We start from the raw sequence: 17,908 nt of genomic DNA on the forward strand, positions 1-17,908 counted from the left end.
GTTTTCGTAGTTTAGAAAGTTTTTCTTACACTCCGCTCTCTGAGAGCCTTCACATTATAGAAATTGAGCTTGTGTAAGAAGCTTTGTGCAGTCATTAGTTTAGAGCTGATGTTGTGGATGTGGCCTTCAGGAGCGGCTGAGAAGAGCTCGAAACACGGAGCCGAGGATCGAACGCAGAACATCATCATGGTCCTGAAAGACCGCATGAAGATCCGTGAGCGCAACAAACCTGAGATCTTCGAGCTGATCCAAGAAGTGTTCGACATTCCCAAGCCAAGCCACGGGACTCAGATGAAACAAATCAAGCAGAGCGTTCTGGACGGGACGTCGAAGTGGTCGGCCAAAATCAGCATCACAGGTGAACCCAGAATTACACTTATCAGTACAAATTAATCAAAAAGATGCATGAAAATATTTACATGTGTGCATTTGACTGATGCTTTTATTCAAAGCTACTTTACATTGCATTGAAGTTATACGTTTGATCAGTTCATGCATTCGCTGGGAATCAAACCCATGACCCATGAAGTCATGCTCTTGTGTTTGAGAAAAAAAAACATGAAATATTATGAATTTGCATCAGCTTTATAGCCGTCTGTAAAAGTATTTGTTTCTTTTCTGTCAGTGGTGTGTGCTCAGGGTCTTCAGGCGAAGGATAAGACGGGTTCGAGTGACCCCTACGTCACCGTCCAGGTGGGGAAAACCAAGAAGAGAACCAAGACCATCTACGGCAATCTCAATCCCATCTGGGACGAGAGCTTTCACTTGTGAGTGCATGAATGAGGTCGTCATGGATTCTATTTAAAGCAAAATTAAACTGTTTAGTGTCTTAAAAATTAAAAATAGGTCTTATTGAATGATTCATCAGTGCATGTTATTCTGATGGAAAAATGTGTTGTGTTAAATCAATGTTATTTTAGAATCATTGATTATATTGTTAGAGTTTTTGTTAATTTTTTTTTTTATTCATTTTAATTTAAAAGTTTTTGTAAAATTGTTTTTGTCATTTTTATTAGATATTTTTTTAAATATTGTCTGTACAGTAACAAATGGATTGCTCATTGTTATTTCACGTTAGTTAATAATGTTAACTAATGAACCTTATTGTAAAGTGGTCTATGAAGTTTTTAACTCGATTCTCTGCTTCTCCGGTGTGCAGTGAATGTCATAACTCTTCAGACCGGATAAAGGTGCGCGTCTGGGATGAGGATGATGATATCAAGTCTCGTGTAAAGCAACGGTTCAAGCGCGAGTCTGATGACTTTCTGGGACAGACCATCATTGAAGTGCGAACGCTCAGTGGAGAAATGGACGTCTGGTACAACCTCGGTGTGTCAAAGTGATTGTATAATTATTATAGAAGTGGCTCCGAGCGACATCTCTAATGAATATGATCTTGAGGGAATTATTAGACCTTCTCTCTCTCTCTCTCTCTCTCTCTCTCTCTCTCTCTCTCTCTCTCTCTCTCTCTCTCTCTCTCTCTCTCTCTGAACAGACAAGCGCACGGATAAATCCGCCGTATCAGGAGCGATCCGCATGCACATCAGTGTGGAGATTAAAGGAGAGGAGACTGTGGCTCCGTACCATGTTCAGTACACCTGCCTGCATGAGGTACATGCAAATATATATATAATACACATTGGGCCCTATCATACACCCGGCGCAATGCAGCGTAAGGCACGACACGAGTGTGTTTTGCTAGTTTCAGCCCGACGCAGTTTTCATTTTCTCGTCCTGCGCCACGTTGTTTAAATAGCAAATGCATTTGCGCCCATGGGCTGCTGGCCTGAGACGAGGTGTGTTCAGGCGCATTGTTAACCTTGCACACAAGCAGATCTGTGTCCTCACTAGAGAAGCGTTCAGCTTTTCCACTTGCTAATTCGTCATGTAAATAGCGAATCCGCCATGACACGACAACTCGCTTTTAAAGGGAATGGGAGATGAGACTCTGATTGGTTTATTGCACGTTACGCCCAAAACACACCCATTACTCATTAACAGAATAGGGACAAAACACACCCATTACTCATTAACAGAATAGGGACAAAACGCACCCATTACTCATTAAGAGAATAGGTACGACCCTTTTAGACCATGCGCCGGGAGCGCCGACCATTTGTCCCGTCGTTAAACTAGCAATAGTGGATTCGGACACAACCTAAGTGCACTTGCGCCGTGCGCTTTAGACATGCGCTTAGATCCTTAAAATAGTCAATTAATTCCTGATGGTTAAAAACTTGTAAAAAATTAAATTTAAATTTAACCTTCACTCATAAATGCTGCATTACAGTTGTAAACAGTATTTCATCAAGCGTTTTTTTCTGTTCTGTGTTAATAGTGTTTTTGTCGGTTGTTTTATTTTTGCTGTGTCACATACAGTTGCTCCTCCCACTTTGAAATCTCATTAGACCAAAATGACACCACATATTGCATATTAAACATCATATTCATTCTGATTGTCAGCGAATTTGTCATTTTGCTCAGAATATGCCTCACTTTATTTGAGTTAAGAATTATTCTGGAAACCAGTGTTATTTTAGCATTATTTATACACTATTATAGCTATTAAGCAATTATAATAACTTATATTGTTATATTTAATTTGTTTTTTAATTTTTATTTAAGTTTTAGGTTTAATACATTTTTGTATTTCCAGTTAGTCATTTTTGTGCTTCAACTTATGTTTTTTTTTTTCCATAACATTTTTAATCTAATATTTTTATTTTATTTTATTTCAGCTTGATTTCAATTAACAAAAATGTTTTTAATAATTTTAGTTAACGATAATAACCCTGCTGGAAACTCATTGCTCACATCTGATTGGGACGTAAAAATAAATCGGTGTAATCGGTGCATTGAAAATTTTGAACAAATATTCAGGAATAATCTTTAATAATAAGTTCTCAACCCATTTTGCTCTGTAGCACATCTTCCACTACACCACTGAGAAGCAGAACAGCGGCGGCGTGAAGATCCCTGATGCTAAAGGCGATGACGCCTGGAAAGTGTACTATGAAGAGACGGCGCAGGAGATCGTGGACGAGTTCGCCATGAGATATGGAGTGGAATCGATCTATCAGGCCATGACGTAAGCAGAGTGAACGAAGGAGTGAATGTAGGAACTTGAGTGAATGTACAAACAAGTGAATGCATGAAAGAGACCCTCAAAAAGTGGGGGATCAAAATACCCTAAAAAAAATAGGGATCAAAATAGTATGTGAAACTCCTAAAGGTGACATATCACCCTTTTTCACAAGATGTAATATAAATCTATGGTGTCCCCAGAATGTGTCTGTGAAATTTCAGCTCAAAATACCTCCCAGATCATTTATTATAGCTTGTCAAATTTGTCCCTTTTTGGGTGTGAGCAAAAACGTGCCGTTTTTGTGTGTGTGTCCCTTTAAATGCAAATGAGCTGCTGCTCCGCCTCCGTTCAGAAGAGGGCGGAGCCTTTACACGAGATTCACGTACGATAACAAAACACACAAAAAATCTCACTCATCTAAAATCTCAGAAATAACCAGTAGCGGAGTGCAGCCTTACAGAGAGACTCAGGAAGAGGTTGCAACTTTTAGACTGAACCTGGACGTTTCTGAATGGTTAGTGGATACAAATCCTACTTTGTACTGTCCAAGGTTGCGAAAGCACTCCGGCTTGAAGTCATGGGGGATTTCCATTGAAAATAAAATAAATCCACTGCTCTCTTGTCTCCTCTGAGGCTGGGACTCTCAATAGTGTTCAGTGCTCGTCTGTGCAGCAAGACAGAAACGTCTTCATGTTTTGCTCGAACTTTTGCCATTGCGTTAGAACTGGTCTCTGTTGTCGCTTGTGAAACCAAATGTTGGCGCTGTGTGTATAAACGTGCAGATTAAGGGCCGGTAATATTATAAAAGATCCTCTTCATACGTCAGAAGGGGAGTGAAATCTGATCGGCTTATTTTTTGACATGCTTGCAGAGAAAGGCTCACCAGAACACAGTTACTGGGTTTCACTTTTCACGTTTTCTGGGTTGGTAGAAGCACCGATGGAAGCTTGTTTCCGCCACAAAATAAAACATTTTAAAAGATAATTGCGACTTTTTATCTCACAATTGCGAGTTTACATCTCGCAATTCTGACTTTATTTCTCAGAATTGAGAGATATAAAGTCAGAATTGCATGAAATAAAGTCGCAATTGCGTGTTATAAAGTCAGAATTGCGAGATATAAAGTCAGAATTGCGTGAAATAAAGTCGCAATTGCGTCTTATAAAGTCAGAATTGAGAGATATAAAGTCAGAATTGCATGAAATAAAGTCGCAATTGCGTCTTATAAAGTCAGAATTCTGACTTTTTTTCTCGCAATTGCGACTTTATATCACGCAATTCTGACTTTATAACACATAATTGCGACTTTATATCTCGCAATTCTGACATCTTTTCTCACAATTGTGAGATATAAAGTCCAATTCTAAGGAAAAAAAAGACGGACCTTTTTTTTACCTTAGAATAGTTAATATCTCACAATTCTGACTTTATATCTCACAATTCTGACTTTATATCTCGCAATTGCAACTTTATTTCTCAGAATTGCGACTTTATATTTCGCAATTGCGACTTTATATTTATATATGTAAAAAACTTTATTTTATATATAAAAGTCACAATTCTGACTTGATATATCGCAATTGTGAGAAAAAAAAGTCAGAATTGTGAGATAAAAAGTCGCAATTATTATTATTTATTTATTATTCAGTGGCGGAAACAAGCTTCCATAAGCACCCGATTACAGCACTTAACACAGAAAAAGTCAGATTTTCATGATATGTCCCCAAAAACATCAGTCTTTTTTCCAACATGCTGATGGCCATGCATAGTTTTGCCTTCTCTTGAGAAACTGCATTCATTTTTTGCGGTGTGTCTATCTTAAGGCCTGTAAATGCCAGTAACCTTGTGCTCTGTGTTTGTGTTTAGGCATTTTGCATGTCTCTCCTCGAAGTACATGTGTCCCGGTGTCCCTGCGGTCATGAGCACACTTCTGGCCAACATTAACGCTTATTACGCACACACCACACAGTCCTCCAACAACGTCTCTGCCTCCGACCGCTTCGCCGCCTCCAACTTTGGGGTCAGTTCACATTTCAACACATAAAAGCTCATTTAACTCTTGAACATCATGTTTAAAACATTGGATAGCTATAACTGGATGCAGACAAATGACCCTCAAACATAAGTGTAGATCTCAGTCTTAATAAAGATTGTGTTGTTGAGTTACGCTACTGGCCAGTAAGAAATTAATACTTTTATTCAGCAATTAAATTGATTAAAAGTGACATTGCAGATATTTATATACTGTTTTCAACACTGATAATAATCATAAATGTTTCCTGAGCATCATATTAGAGTGATTTCTGAAGGATCATGTGACTCTGAAGACTGGAGTAATGATGCTGAAAATTCAGCTTTGATCACAGGAATAAATTACACTTTAATGTATATTCACATAGAAAACAGATGATTTACATTAGAATAATAGTTCAGATTTTATTGTATTTTTGATCAAATAAATGCAGCCCTTGGTGAGCAGAAGTGATTTTTTTCAAACTTACCAACCCCAAAAGTTGTGAACGATAGTGTATATTTTACATGTGTTAACTTTTTTTTGCAGAAAGAGAGGTTTGTGAAACTGTTGGACCAACTGCACAACTCCCTGAGGATTGACCTCTCGATGTACAGGGTAGATCCACACATTCTCCTTTAATGAGTATCACTGTACCTTCTACACTTATACAAACGACCTCCAGATCTATTGATTACTGAAGAATTGCTGCTGTTGCAGAGTGTGTATTTGGGTTTGTAACCGTGTGTGTGTGTGTGTGTGTGTGTGTGTTTCAGAATAATTTTCCAGCCAGTAGTCCTGAGAGGTTGCAGGATCTGAAGTCCACTGTAGATCTTCTGACCAGCATCACTTTCTTCAGAATGAAGGTTTGTTCTAATAATAATAATAAATAGTAATAAAGCTGTTTGTGAATGTAAAAGTTCTGCAGAGTTTCACAGATCAAAGTGCAGATAAATGGAAAGAAGTGATTCTGAACTGAAACGAGTCGTCAGTAATTCAGTCTCACTTGGAACTAATTAGCATAATGCCAGCCTCTGGTCTTGATTGGCTGAACAGCATCTCTTAGCTCCGCCCTCAATCACTGTAGTGTATCTGAGACTGGAAGAGTGTGTGTTGTTCATGTGGAGAAGACGCTGTTTTCTGCTGACAAAGCAAATCCACTTTGATGAGATCGATACGGTAAAACTCACGCCATCGTTACTGTTCGTATCACTGAGTATCAAGAGCTGAGACTCAGATATGATAATGAGCGTTTGGTTTCGACCAATCACAACAGACTGGGCCATCTGACCAATCAGAGCAGAGCAGCTCTCAGAGAGGCGGGGTTTAGAGAGACTGAATCTTTGAACGAACTGTTTCAGACGCTGAGAGAAAAGAGCTGACGCTGCAGTGGAGATTATGAAGAAAATTAAAGTGATTTTTTTACCTTGAATGCATGTAAACCATAATCTCCAGAACAACTTTGTGAGTAGTTAGTGTTTTGTAACCCTTTATAGGCTTTTAAACCCTCTGAATGTAAATGTACGTCTCGTATCGGAGAAGAATAACTGTTGGTCTGTGTGTGTTTTCAGGTCCAGGAACTGCAGAGTCCACCGAGAGCGAGTCAAGTCGTTAAAGACTGTGTCAAAGCTTGCCTCAACTCAACGTACGAGTACATCTTTAACAACTGCCATGAGCTCTACAGCCGAGAATATCAGAACGACCCAGTGAGTATGTGTGTGTGTGTGTGTGTGTGTGTGTGTGTCTGTGTGTGTGTACATGAGGGCCAGGGTGGCACTGGTCAGCTGGTTTGATTGACAGCTGGTCCACCCTATAAAATGAGACACAATCGGATCTCGGATGTCGTATTGCATGTAAAGCGCGCTCTATGAGGATTATCTCGAGATCTTCACGTCGTGTTATGTTGTGTTTGGGCTCGTTTCAGTTCAGCTTTAAATATATATGTGTGATCTACTATGGTTTACTAATGTTTGGTGAAGCTACAAACCAAAACGCGACCCAAAAGCCGCATGTGTGTACTGTTTACATGTACTTAGTATTGTTTGGTCACTACCTGAAACTATTATTCTTGTATTCTGCTAGTTGAGACTATCTATGACTCAAGACTATCTGTTATGTGTGATGCTTAACATCACATTTCCAAGTAAAGTCTATTTTTAATTTAGGGATCATATATATATATTTTTTTACCCTTTTCTCTTTCAGCCAAAAACCGATAATGCTGTTTTTTTAGCGTGTGTGTGTGTGTGTGTGTGCGTATTCATGTATACGTGTGTAATTGCATTGAAAGTTACATGGGAGATATGGCAGCGCTCAGCATGGCAGTTTTAGAAAAGTAAGTCTCGCCATTTAATTGCTTTATTGGCAAAAGCATCAAATGGTGTTTAACACAGTCCTGAAGCGCACGCGCAGAAAACACAAGTCCGTGTTAATTTAATATCATTGTGATATTAAATAGTTTCTATTGATATTTTGAATTAGTTCTTTTATATATATTTCCTGTTTTCATCTTTAATTTAGTTAAACTTTTAGTAATTTTGTTGTTAATGTCATTTTTATGTGTCTGTATAGTTCAGTATTATTTTTTTCAGTATCAGTTTTAATTTTGCTTACAATTTTTTGTTTATTTTGATTAATTATATTAATTATTATTATATATATTTTCTCTCTTGTCACTTCTTTTCTTTTCTAATTTTTATTTTTCTGCTATTTATTCATATTATATTTTATTTATTCAATTATTATTTGTATTATTTATTTGCTTTTTATCTCTCCTCACTTATTTTATTATGTTATGTTTTTAGTTCTGTTGCAATTTTGAATCTCTGTCTTGAGATGTTTAATTGCACTTTTATAATAATAATAATAATAATAATTACAAAAATGAGTGTTCTAGTTATTTTAATACATTAGTTAAACTTAAAAAAATGTAAATGTTGCCTTGTAATCCAGCTGAAATACAGTAAGTTTACGGTTTGTTATATTTAATTTACTTCAGTTAACATTTATTTTATTTCAAGTGATAAAAGTTATGTTTTTTAGTTATAGTTAACTATAATTACCCTGTCCTCTTTCTTTCTGAATGTTGTGTTGTAAACTTCGGCATGTTGTTTTAACGGAGAGCGTTACACTGAATGAGTTTCTCTTTGTCTCCTCCGAACGCTCATGCTGATTTTCTGCTGTTTAGTAATTCAGAGAGCGCTGAAGTTCTTCTCATGGAAAATTAAATATTGATTATGGAAGAGGTGTTGAGGCAGTTATGAATGGAGAAGAACCGCAGTGTGTCGTGTATGTCAGATCATGTCGTGTATGTTTATCTCTCTCTCTCTCTCTCTCTCTCTCTCTCTTTCTCTCTCTCTCGCTCTCTCTCTCTCTCGCACTGCAGAACTTTATTAGCAAGATGGAAAACACGTCTTGAGTTTCTGACACCTCATAACCGTAGCGCTGACTGATGCTCCCAGTGTGTGTGTAGATCTGAGACAATTATAGGCCGTATAAATGCACAGGAGGCATTCTCGCATTCCCCCTGCATTATTTCTGTAATTGTCAATTTGTTTAAATGCATAACCGTGAGCTGCTCCGCTACAGCAAAATGTTTCTAAAAAATGATCTAAACATTCTTAAATCAAGATGCATTGACTTGAGATGCTTTTTCGAGAAGTCAAGGGGTCAGAAAAATAATCTTGTTTTTCCTTTGAATAGATTTTTCTCACCCCAGTGGGACAATAAAGCTCTCCTTAACCCTAACCGATAAACACTTAATTATTAAACACACTTTATTTCCACTTTTCAAATATTTTCTTCATTATTATTGAGAATAAATGGCTTTCCGATCTGATATGTGATGGGAAAAGGGAGTAGAGCGAGTCGTCGAAACGGCCCATCCAGACGTCAGTGGGCGGAGTTAGTGTAAATAGCCTCTGCCAATAAGGCGGGAAAAAAGCGATTAATACATGAAAATTCTAACAAACACTGGGTTAAAACAACCCAAGGGCTGGGTAAATATAGGACAGAACACATGTTGGGTTAGCCTGGTTAAAACCAGACCATTCTCAGTAGTGAGTTATGGTCTGGCAAAGCTTCATTAATAACTCATTTCCAAAGGGGCGTCACCAACGGATGTCGCTCAAATGCCTCTGGGCGCAGTTGGATAGACCTAAAACTCCTAAAACCAATCAGAGCGATCGGCATCGTGTAAAGCCATATGCTGCGTCCCAATTCGCCTAAGTTACACTACGCCATAAAAGTATGTACTCTTTTTGTGAAGAAAAGGTATTTACTTTTGAATGTGTAGCAAAAAAGTAAGCAAGCTTTGGGACATACTACTTCGTCATCTTTATCGGACGGATCTGTCACGTGCATCCTGTCACTTAAACTGCCCTGTCAATCATCTTGTCACAGTTAAAATCCTCTATTAAATCTAATTTAATTTCCTACCGTTTCGGAGAGAAATGTAGTAGCGCGTTCATCTGCCAGTGGGTCTTTCATGGAGACTGTCCTCATGTGTTTGCAATTTGAATATAATAATGCATTTAAAAGTTGAACGGACGTCGCTCAAATGCCTCTGGGCGCAATTGGATAGACCTAAAACCAATCAGAGCGATCGTCATCGTGTAAAGCCCGCCCCAACGTTTCTGATTGGTGCCACGATTTCAACGGATTAGAAATGGGCTTGAATGAGCTCTTTGCCAGACTACTTGCAGAGCAAATCTAAATTTGCCGGAAGTTGTCTGGGTTTTCCCAGGCTAATGTTGGGTTAATTTTACCCAGCAAATTGGGTTGTTTATTTAACCTAGCATAATGGGTTGATTTAACCCATCATACTCGGTTGATTAATTTTTACTATAGTACTAGCTTTTTAAAAAAAAAGTTATTTTACTTCATGCATAAATTAATGTTTACGGATCAACTTAATCCTCAAAACTTAAAAAAAATTCACCCAACCACTGGTTTGCATGATAATTCCTTCATTTCTGGTCAGTTTTACATTATGGACAATTAAGCATAAACTAATTTTGATTATTTCCTCAGAAATCAAGAGTTCTTATCCTATATCGTTTTGCTTCCCAAGTAAATGTGTCTTGATTAAAGAATATTTACATGTTTGAACTGGAAAACAAGAAAAAGCTCATCAGTTTTTGCAGTGCAGGTGTTTTGTGGTGTTGGTATATTTGACATGATCGTAACTCTCTTGTTTGTGGTCTCATCCAGGCGAAGACGGTTCCTCCTGAAGAACAGGGGCCGAGCGTAAAGAACCTGGACTTCTGGTCCAAACTCATCACCCTCATCGTTTCCATTATAGAGGAGGACAAGAACTCCTACACGCCCTGTCTGAACCAGTGAGTGTGTGTTCATCCCAAGCGGCAACCTTCCCGTCTCTCTCTTGAATCAAACACTGAAGTGACTTAATCTGCAGTTCATCGACTGGCCACTAGAGACCGGCTCCAAAATCCCATAGACCCCCATGTTAAAATGCCCAACTTTACAGCAGAAAAAAACATGTTTACAGTCTGGTGCAAAAAGTGGTTTTGGTCTATATAGCTCATTTTTCCCTTCATGACGACTGTGAGGAGGGTGAATTGTTTTATAACTCATCAGTTTAAATTATATTAAGCCTTAAAGTCCTGCATAATTTGGGGCATGGCCACTTGAGTGACAGGTGGATTGCCGCTGATGTCACTACTAGCCGTTTGTCTGTTAGCGCCACGTCACCTCTGCTAATCCGCTTCACTGCACGTTTTGGTTTATCTGGGAGTGACGCTGCCAAGATGGCGGCGACCGGCTCCGCCCACTTCACGCTTTAAAAATGCTCGGGTGACGTCACACACACTACGTCCATATTTATTTTTTAAAGTCTATGGTTCAGAGCCGAGATGATGATGCTGAAAATTGGGTTCCGAATTTGAAGTTGATATCACAAAACTACTATATATAATGTTGAATATAATGTATAATAATGCAATGGGGGAATATGTGTGTGTCCTGATAATGCCAAATGTCTGATGTTACCAGTAAAAAGTGGTTTTCATTATTTTAATAATATCTAGTCAGTGAAAGAGTGCAAACATATTCATCTATAATAATTCAGTGTTTTCATCTTCAGAATCATGAATATTGTTATTCTGGCGTCTCTATTGTCCTGCATTGGGTTTCAGCACCAAGTCCGAGTCTATTCATTTACACACACAATGTAACGTCAAATTTAGCATTTTAATCAACAGTACATTTTTTTGTTAACATTTTATCATATGTCTTGGAGTATCGCATTAATATCGTATCGTAAGTTCAGTAATTAATGACTATGATAATCTGTATCGAATCGTTACTCCCCTACTAATTTATGTTGATTATTAAAGTAAAAAAGCGCACGGACAGTTCCCAACGGTTGAAGTGATGTACTAGAATTAAGCATCTGATATGAATGAAGCTGAGGGAAGCATATCCATGTGTGTGTGTGTGTGTGTGTGTGTGTGTGTGTGTGTGCAGGTTCCCTCAGGAGCTGAACGTGGGGAAGATCAGTGCCGAGGTGATGTGGAACATGTTTGCTCAGGATATGAAGTACGCTATGGAAGGTAAACGGACACACACTGAACGTCGGATCCTCACATGAGTGTTGTGTTTACGTTTCAGTGATGAAGTGTGCAAACAGGCTCTGGGTACATGCAGAGTTTAACTTTAGCATGAGGATTTAATAAACTCTTTTTCAGGTGCGTAATATTAGCGCTAACTCTCTAGCACAACTGAATCTTCCAGGGCTAATTTGCATGAACTGCTATAGCCAATAAGAACACAGCATACGTAGTCCCTGGCATGTGATTGGTTCATAGCAGAACATAAGAACACTACAATGAGAAACTGAAAAAATCACAGATCAGACTTGCTTGTTAAAATGTGTTCTTTTCTTGTTTTATGTATATTTTTATTTGTGTGTGTACAAATATTATTTTATTTACCTATTATGTTTTACAATATGCAATTATTTATTTATTTGTATCTATTACATTAATTGTTATTTCCTCGCTTGTCACTAGTTTTGTCGTAATTTGAATCTGCCTTTTTTATTTACTTGTTTAAAGTTTTTTTTCAATATCCAATTATTTTTTATTTTATTTATTATATTATTTATTATATTAACTACTATTATTTGTGATTTATTTATTGTTTATTTAAAATATTAAAAAATACAATATGCAATTATTTTTTTGAGCTCATATTATTTGTGATTTATTTATTGTTACTTTATTTACTTATTTCTCTCTTAACACTTGTTTTCTAATGTTGTTTTAGTTTTGTCATAATTTGAGGTTTGTCTTAAAATGTTTATTAAGCAATTATTAAATAATTATTTTCTTTCTATCTCTACACTCCTTTGACAATATTATGTTTTTAGTTCTGTTTTAATTTTCTGATTTATGTGAATCTCTGTCTTGAAGTTTAATAGTTTTTTTCTATTATTTGTAATATATTCATTTATTTACTTATTTTTTGTTTTGTTTACTTTAAATATACATTTATCTATTTATTTTTATTTATTATATTAATTATTATTATGTGATTTATTTATTTATTGTTTTTTTCTATATTTTTATTTACTTTTTAAAATGTACATTAATCTATTAGTTCTGTTGTAATTCGAAGTTTGCTTGAATCTCTGTCTTAAAATCTTTATTTTTCTGTTATTAATTTATATTTTTATTTGATTATTTTTATCTATTATTTGATTATTACATGATTTATTTATTTACTTTTTTCTCTCTTCACGTCTCTGTTTTAGCTCTATTGTAATCTGAGGTTTAATTGCATTGTTCTAAGAAAAAAGTGAGTGTTAAAAGGGCTGGGAATCAAACTCCACTTCTCAAGTCTCATCTGTGCTGAACAGGATTTCTGTGATCTACTCTCTGTCCCTCAGAGCACGAGAAACAGCGGCTGTGCAAGAGCGCCGACTACATGAACCTGCACTTCAAGGTGAAGTGGCTCTACAACGAATACTGCAAGGAGCTGCTGTACTTCCAGGACCGCGTGCCGGAGTACCCGGCGTAAGCACGTTTGTGGACTGTGATAGTGTGTGTGACTCTGAGGAGGAATCTCAGCATCTGAACTGCTTTATCTCTGTCTGGACAGATGGTTTGAGCCCTTCGTGATCCTGTGGCTGGATGAGAACGAGGAAGTTTCCAGAGATTTCCTTCACGGCGCTCTGGTCAGGGACGCAAAGGACGGGGTAAATATCATCGAGTCCAATTAGCCTGAAATATTCATAAACACTGACCACAAACTTGTGCCGAAGCAATTCAGGAGACCTGAGTTTAAATAAAAAATATACAGTATATGAGAATGACACTTACATGAAAGTTTTTATTTACACAATGGAACATCAAGATTTTTAACAAGACTCACGCTCATATAGAAACGTAGACAGTCACTATTAGGGTGATGCACATATATAAATATATCAATAAGAATCAAAACGTGAATACACCTGAAAGCAAACTCTGAAACTCTTTAAAGTCAATCATTTTATCTCATAAAACTCATCTTTGAACACCAAAATTACATATTTAAAGTTTCTCCTTCAAAAGATTCTTCATGTCTTAAAATATCTTGAATGTAACTCGACACCCTTGCCTCATTTAGTATACGCGGTTCTATGAATATGCAAATGAGCCCCGCCTCCACTCACTCACTCAGCTCAGAGATCCACTGGTTGACGATCACACGTTGATCTGATTGGTTACAAGGTAGTTTGTGACGTCAGAAACACCAGCGATTTCAAAGCGTGTTTTTGAGACTGTCTTTGGTTCACTGCAGTTTTAAGGAGGAAATACTCAGCAATGCTGTCGACTTATGAATTTACACATGGTTTGTCTTAAAGCAGATTAAAAACACCACATAGACACATAAACAACATTAAAAGCTGGATTTTCACCACAGGGGGATTTTATAATTTCTGTATTATGTCTAATATTTCTTAGACAAATGCTTCTTATTTAATTCAAGGATTCCCAAACTTCCTCTCTGAGATTTGAAGTTAATATTTAAATAATTTAACAACTCATTTGCATACTGCAAAAAGTAAAATTTCTGCTCTGGTTTATCACTACAAATATCTAAACATTCTTAAATCAAGATACATTTACTTGAAATGGGAAATGACTGCAGATATTAAGTCTTTATATTAAGAGTTTTTGCTCAAAACAAGAAAAAATATCTGCCAATGAATTATTGCTATTTATTTATTGTTTTTAAGCATAAACTCACTTCGTTTTGATACATGTTTCATAAGACAAAACTTAATATCTTTAGTCATTTTGCTTCTCCGGTAAATGCATCTTGATTTATAATTGTTCAGATATTTGTATTGTAAAATACTGAGGAAGATACTGGTTCTTAATGCTCACGACAAAACAAATAAACCTTCTTTAGTGAGTATTTCATATTTTAAAATGATTTATCTGGCTTGTTTCATGATTGGCCTGCAGTTCCAGCCGACGTCGGAGCACGCGCTCTTCTCCTGCTCGGTGGTGGACGTCTTCTCTCAGCTCAACCAGAGCTTCGAGATCATCAGGAAGCTGGAGTGTCCCGATCCTCAGATCGTTGGGAATTACATGAAGAGGTTTGCTAAGGTGACACGCGCGAATTACTGGGACGTGTTTCATTCAGTCAGTGGGGTTTTATTAAAGTGCCTCTATTGCGCTTTTTCGAATATTCCCTTTCATGCGGTGTGTAATAAAGCTGTTTGTGAATGTAAAAGCTCTGCAGAGTTTCACAGATCAAAGTGCAGATAAATGCATTATTCCTCTGATCATGTGACTGTTTTTCCTTCTTTCAGACCATTGGAAATGTTCTTCTGTCTTACGCTGACATCATTACCAAGGATTTTCCCACTCACTGCAAGAAGGAGAAAGTGGTGCGTCACATTCATGCATTTACACTTATAATAGGCTCATAATAAAACTCTTGGGATGTGTCTGCTGGTGAGCTATTAGATGGAGATGTAGTAATTAGCTGAGTGACTCTCAGAGGAAGACACACACACACACACACACACACACACACACACACACACACACACACACACACACACACACTCATTCAGCTCACACGACTATGAAGTTTTCACATTTAGCACTATTCATTGCTTTCTGTTGCTGCAGGGATTTCTGTAATAGCTTGTGTGTGTGTGTGTGTGTGTGTGTGTTAATGTTATTTAACTTCCTCTACTCTGTTATTTTCAGCCTTGCATCATAATTAATAATATCCAGCAGCTGCGAGTCCAGTTGGAGAAGATGTTTGAGGCGATGGGAGGGAAAGGCGTGAGTTCATGCACACATTAACACTTTAAAACATGCCATCTTGAAGATTTTTGAAGTCACATGATGCTTTGTGTGAAGAATTATTATATATATATTTTTTTTAAGTTTGGGGTCACTACAATTTTTGGTTATGAAAGAAGGCTCTTATTCTTATCCAAGGCTGCATTTATTTGATAAAAAAATACAGTAAAAATTGTGTCCGCAATGTAAATCATCTGTTTTCTATGTGAATATATAGTAAAGTGTAATTTATTCCTGTGATCAAAGCTGAATTTTCAGCATCATTACTCCAGTCTTCAGTGTCACATGATCCTTCAGAAATCACTCTAATATGATGATTTGATGATCAAGAAACATTTATGATTATTATCAATGTTGAAAACCGCTTCATATTGTTGTGGAAACTGTGATACATTTTATTTTTCAGGATTCTTTGATCGAAAGAACAGCATTTATTTTTTTTAATTGAATTTTTTGTAACATTATCAACGTCACTTTTGATTAATATCATGCTTCCTTGCGAAATAAAAGTATTAATTTCTTTTCAAAAAACCAACCCAAACTTGTGAACGGTAGTTTATATTTAAATATTATGCGTCAGGATACAATTCGATGTCAATAATATCAAACATCATTGATTCTGACATGTCTTGAAACTGGATATGACAAACCAAATTGAAGTATATGAAAGTGCTAATGAGATATGAGATCACTTATACACAGTGTCATATTCCTCTGCTTCATGTGGAAGCAATTGTGGTTTTGCATGTTGCATTTGTCAGTAAATACATTAAGGCGAGACACGGCAGGCAAAAACATTGTGTTTTTTTACTGGTCAATTTTGAGATTTTGGGATATTTGTCTTCAATAACATGTCTTCTTTCAGACTTGTGGTGAAAAAAGTCTGAAATACACATTTAGGTCTTCATTTTAGTATACTTTGTCTGTTTGCATCTGTAGATTTCTCATAAATTCAACAAAAGTTGGCTTTCTAAATCACAAACACCGTTAGAAAGCTCTCTCTCTCCTGTACAATGCTGTCGGATCCAAATATGGTCATTTCCTTTTTATCAGCAACCAATCGTGAAAGAGAAAGGGCTGAATGCGCAATCTCATTGGCTGATGATAAATCTTTAAAGCCTGTTTTCTCAAAATGACTTTTCTCTCATTCTACAAGTCTGAAATCTCCACTTCAGTAGCACCGATATACACCAAACTCTCCAGTCTTGTACCTAGTTACAGTATATTATGAAGACATTAACAGAGGGATTTGTAAATATATTATTCCTAGCTTTTTTTTATAACATTTTATTCCAAAAAGCATGGCGAAAATATTTTTTTTATGGCCATTGACAGTATATTCTGATTTACTGGATAACAAAAGTAGATATCCATAAATCCCTCTGCAATTTAATCATGTGGAAGTTGCATTTGTCAGTAAATACATTAAGAATAAATCACAAAGTAATGCATATTACAGGTTCAGAAATCCATATTCTCAGCACTGCTTTCATCCATCAAACAGCCGAGTCTCGTCTCTCCTGTTCTGTGTTCATCCGTAAATCTCTCACATTTAGCAACTTTTCCATCATCCATCTTTCATCCCATAAAACATTCCCACACTCCGTCTTTAGCGCAATCTCCGACTTATACACACATTTTCCAGACTGCTCATTATTCTTGCTTTCTCACGACATTTGCATTGACGTCATGCATAATTAACGACCGATCTCGTAAATGCTCCCAGATTAACATATTTATGACGTAATTCATAATTCATATGTATTATAAATGTTGTGTGATTCACAGCAAACACATTTTCTGGATTCCCATTACTCTCAGAATATTCAATAAATTTACAGCAGATTCTTTCAGCGCATACTAAAAAAGACTGGCTGGATTTCACAAAGAGGCGGGGCTTCAGTGTTAAACAGCTGCCATTGGCTGGAAACGAGCGGCATGATCAAAGTGCATGTTATGAAAGTCAGGTCACAATTCAGATTCAATAATACTGCCAATGTGACAAATTTCAACAATAGTGTCATGATTCAGCTCAATTTGGTTCTTCTCTGCAGTCAAATCAATCATATTTTCTAAATATTAATTGTCTTTTAACCCTTTAGAACCTGAAGCTAAAATAGGTATTTTTCACATATTTAGATTTTTTTGACTGTAAAATGCTAAAACAATGTGCTATCTTCATGTGCAAGGTGTCATCTTTTTTTTAAACAAATTACAGTTATTGACCATTATTGTGTGTGGTGAGTTTGTAAATAGAATTTAAATAGACAAAAAAAAAAAAAATAAATAAAAATTTAAGGATTTTCATTTAGAAAAATACAGAAAAAATCATGAACGAAAGAAACACTTTAAAGTTGAAAAATGAACTATAATACATATATACTAGGGCTGTCAAAAGATTAATCGCGATTAATCGCATCCAAAATAAAAGTTTGTGTTTGCATAATATATGTGTGTGTACTGTGTATAATTATTTTGTAT

The 17,908-nt window shown here is 36.5% G+C and overlaps 2 protein-coding genes across 2 annotated transcripts in view; one reads left to right on the forward strand and one right to left on the reverse strand.

Annotated features, from left to right (window-relative positions):
- The window catches only part of mbd3a (methyl-CpG binding domain protein 3a), a 177,048-nt gene that overhangs the window by 105,364 nt on the left and 53,776 nt on the right, over positions 1–17,908 (reverse strand). The gene's annotated exons all lie outside the window — the stretch shown is intronic.
- Positions 1–17,908, forward strand: part of LOC307161960 (protein unc-13 homolog A) — an 83,485-nt gene that overhangs the window by 52,097 nt on the left and 13,480 nt on the right. Inside the window, exons 16-31 of the mRNA XM_079876945.1 lie at positions 131–358; positions 626–767; positions 1,160–1,329; positions 1,496–1,611; positions 2,925–3,088; positions 4,952–5,105; positions 5,646–5,714; positions 5,873–5,962; positions 6,668–6,802; positions 10,308–10,435; positions 11,583–11,668; positions 13,006–13,132; positions 13,218–13,314; positions 14,573–14,716; positions 14,923–15,000; positions 15,329–15,406. Coding sequence (XP_079733071.1) covers positions 131–358; positions 626–767; positions 1,160–1,329; positions 1,496–1,611; positions 2,925–3,088; positions 4,952–5,105; positions 5,646–5,714; positions 5,873–5,962; positions 6,668–6,802; positions 10,308–10,435; positions 11,583–11,668; positions 13,006–13,132; positions 13,218–13,314; positions 14,573–14,716; positions 14,923–15,000; positions 15,329–15,406 — 2,006 coding nt within the window. The remainder of the gene's footprint in view (positions 1–130; positions 359–625; positions 768–1,159; positions 1,330–1,495; positions 1,612–2,924; positions 3,089–4,951; positions 5,106–5,645; positions 5,715–5,872; positions 5,963–6,667; positions 6,803–10,307; positions 10,436–11,582; positions 11,669–13,005; positions 13,133–13,217; positions 13,315–14,572; positions 14,717–14,922; positions 15,001–15,328; positions 15,407–17,908) is intronic.

The sequence above is a fragment of the Squalius cephalus genome (genome assembly GCF_949319135.1).
Source record: "Squalius cephalus genome assembly, chromosome: 7".
NCBI lineage: Eukaryota > Metazoa > Chordata > Actinopteri > Cypriniformes > Leuciscidae > Squalius > Squalius cephalus.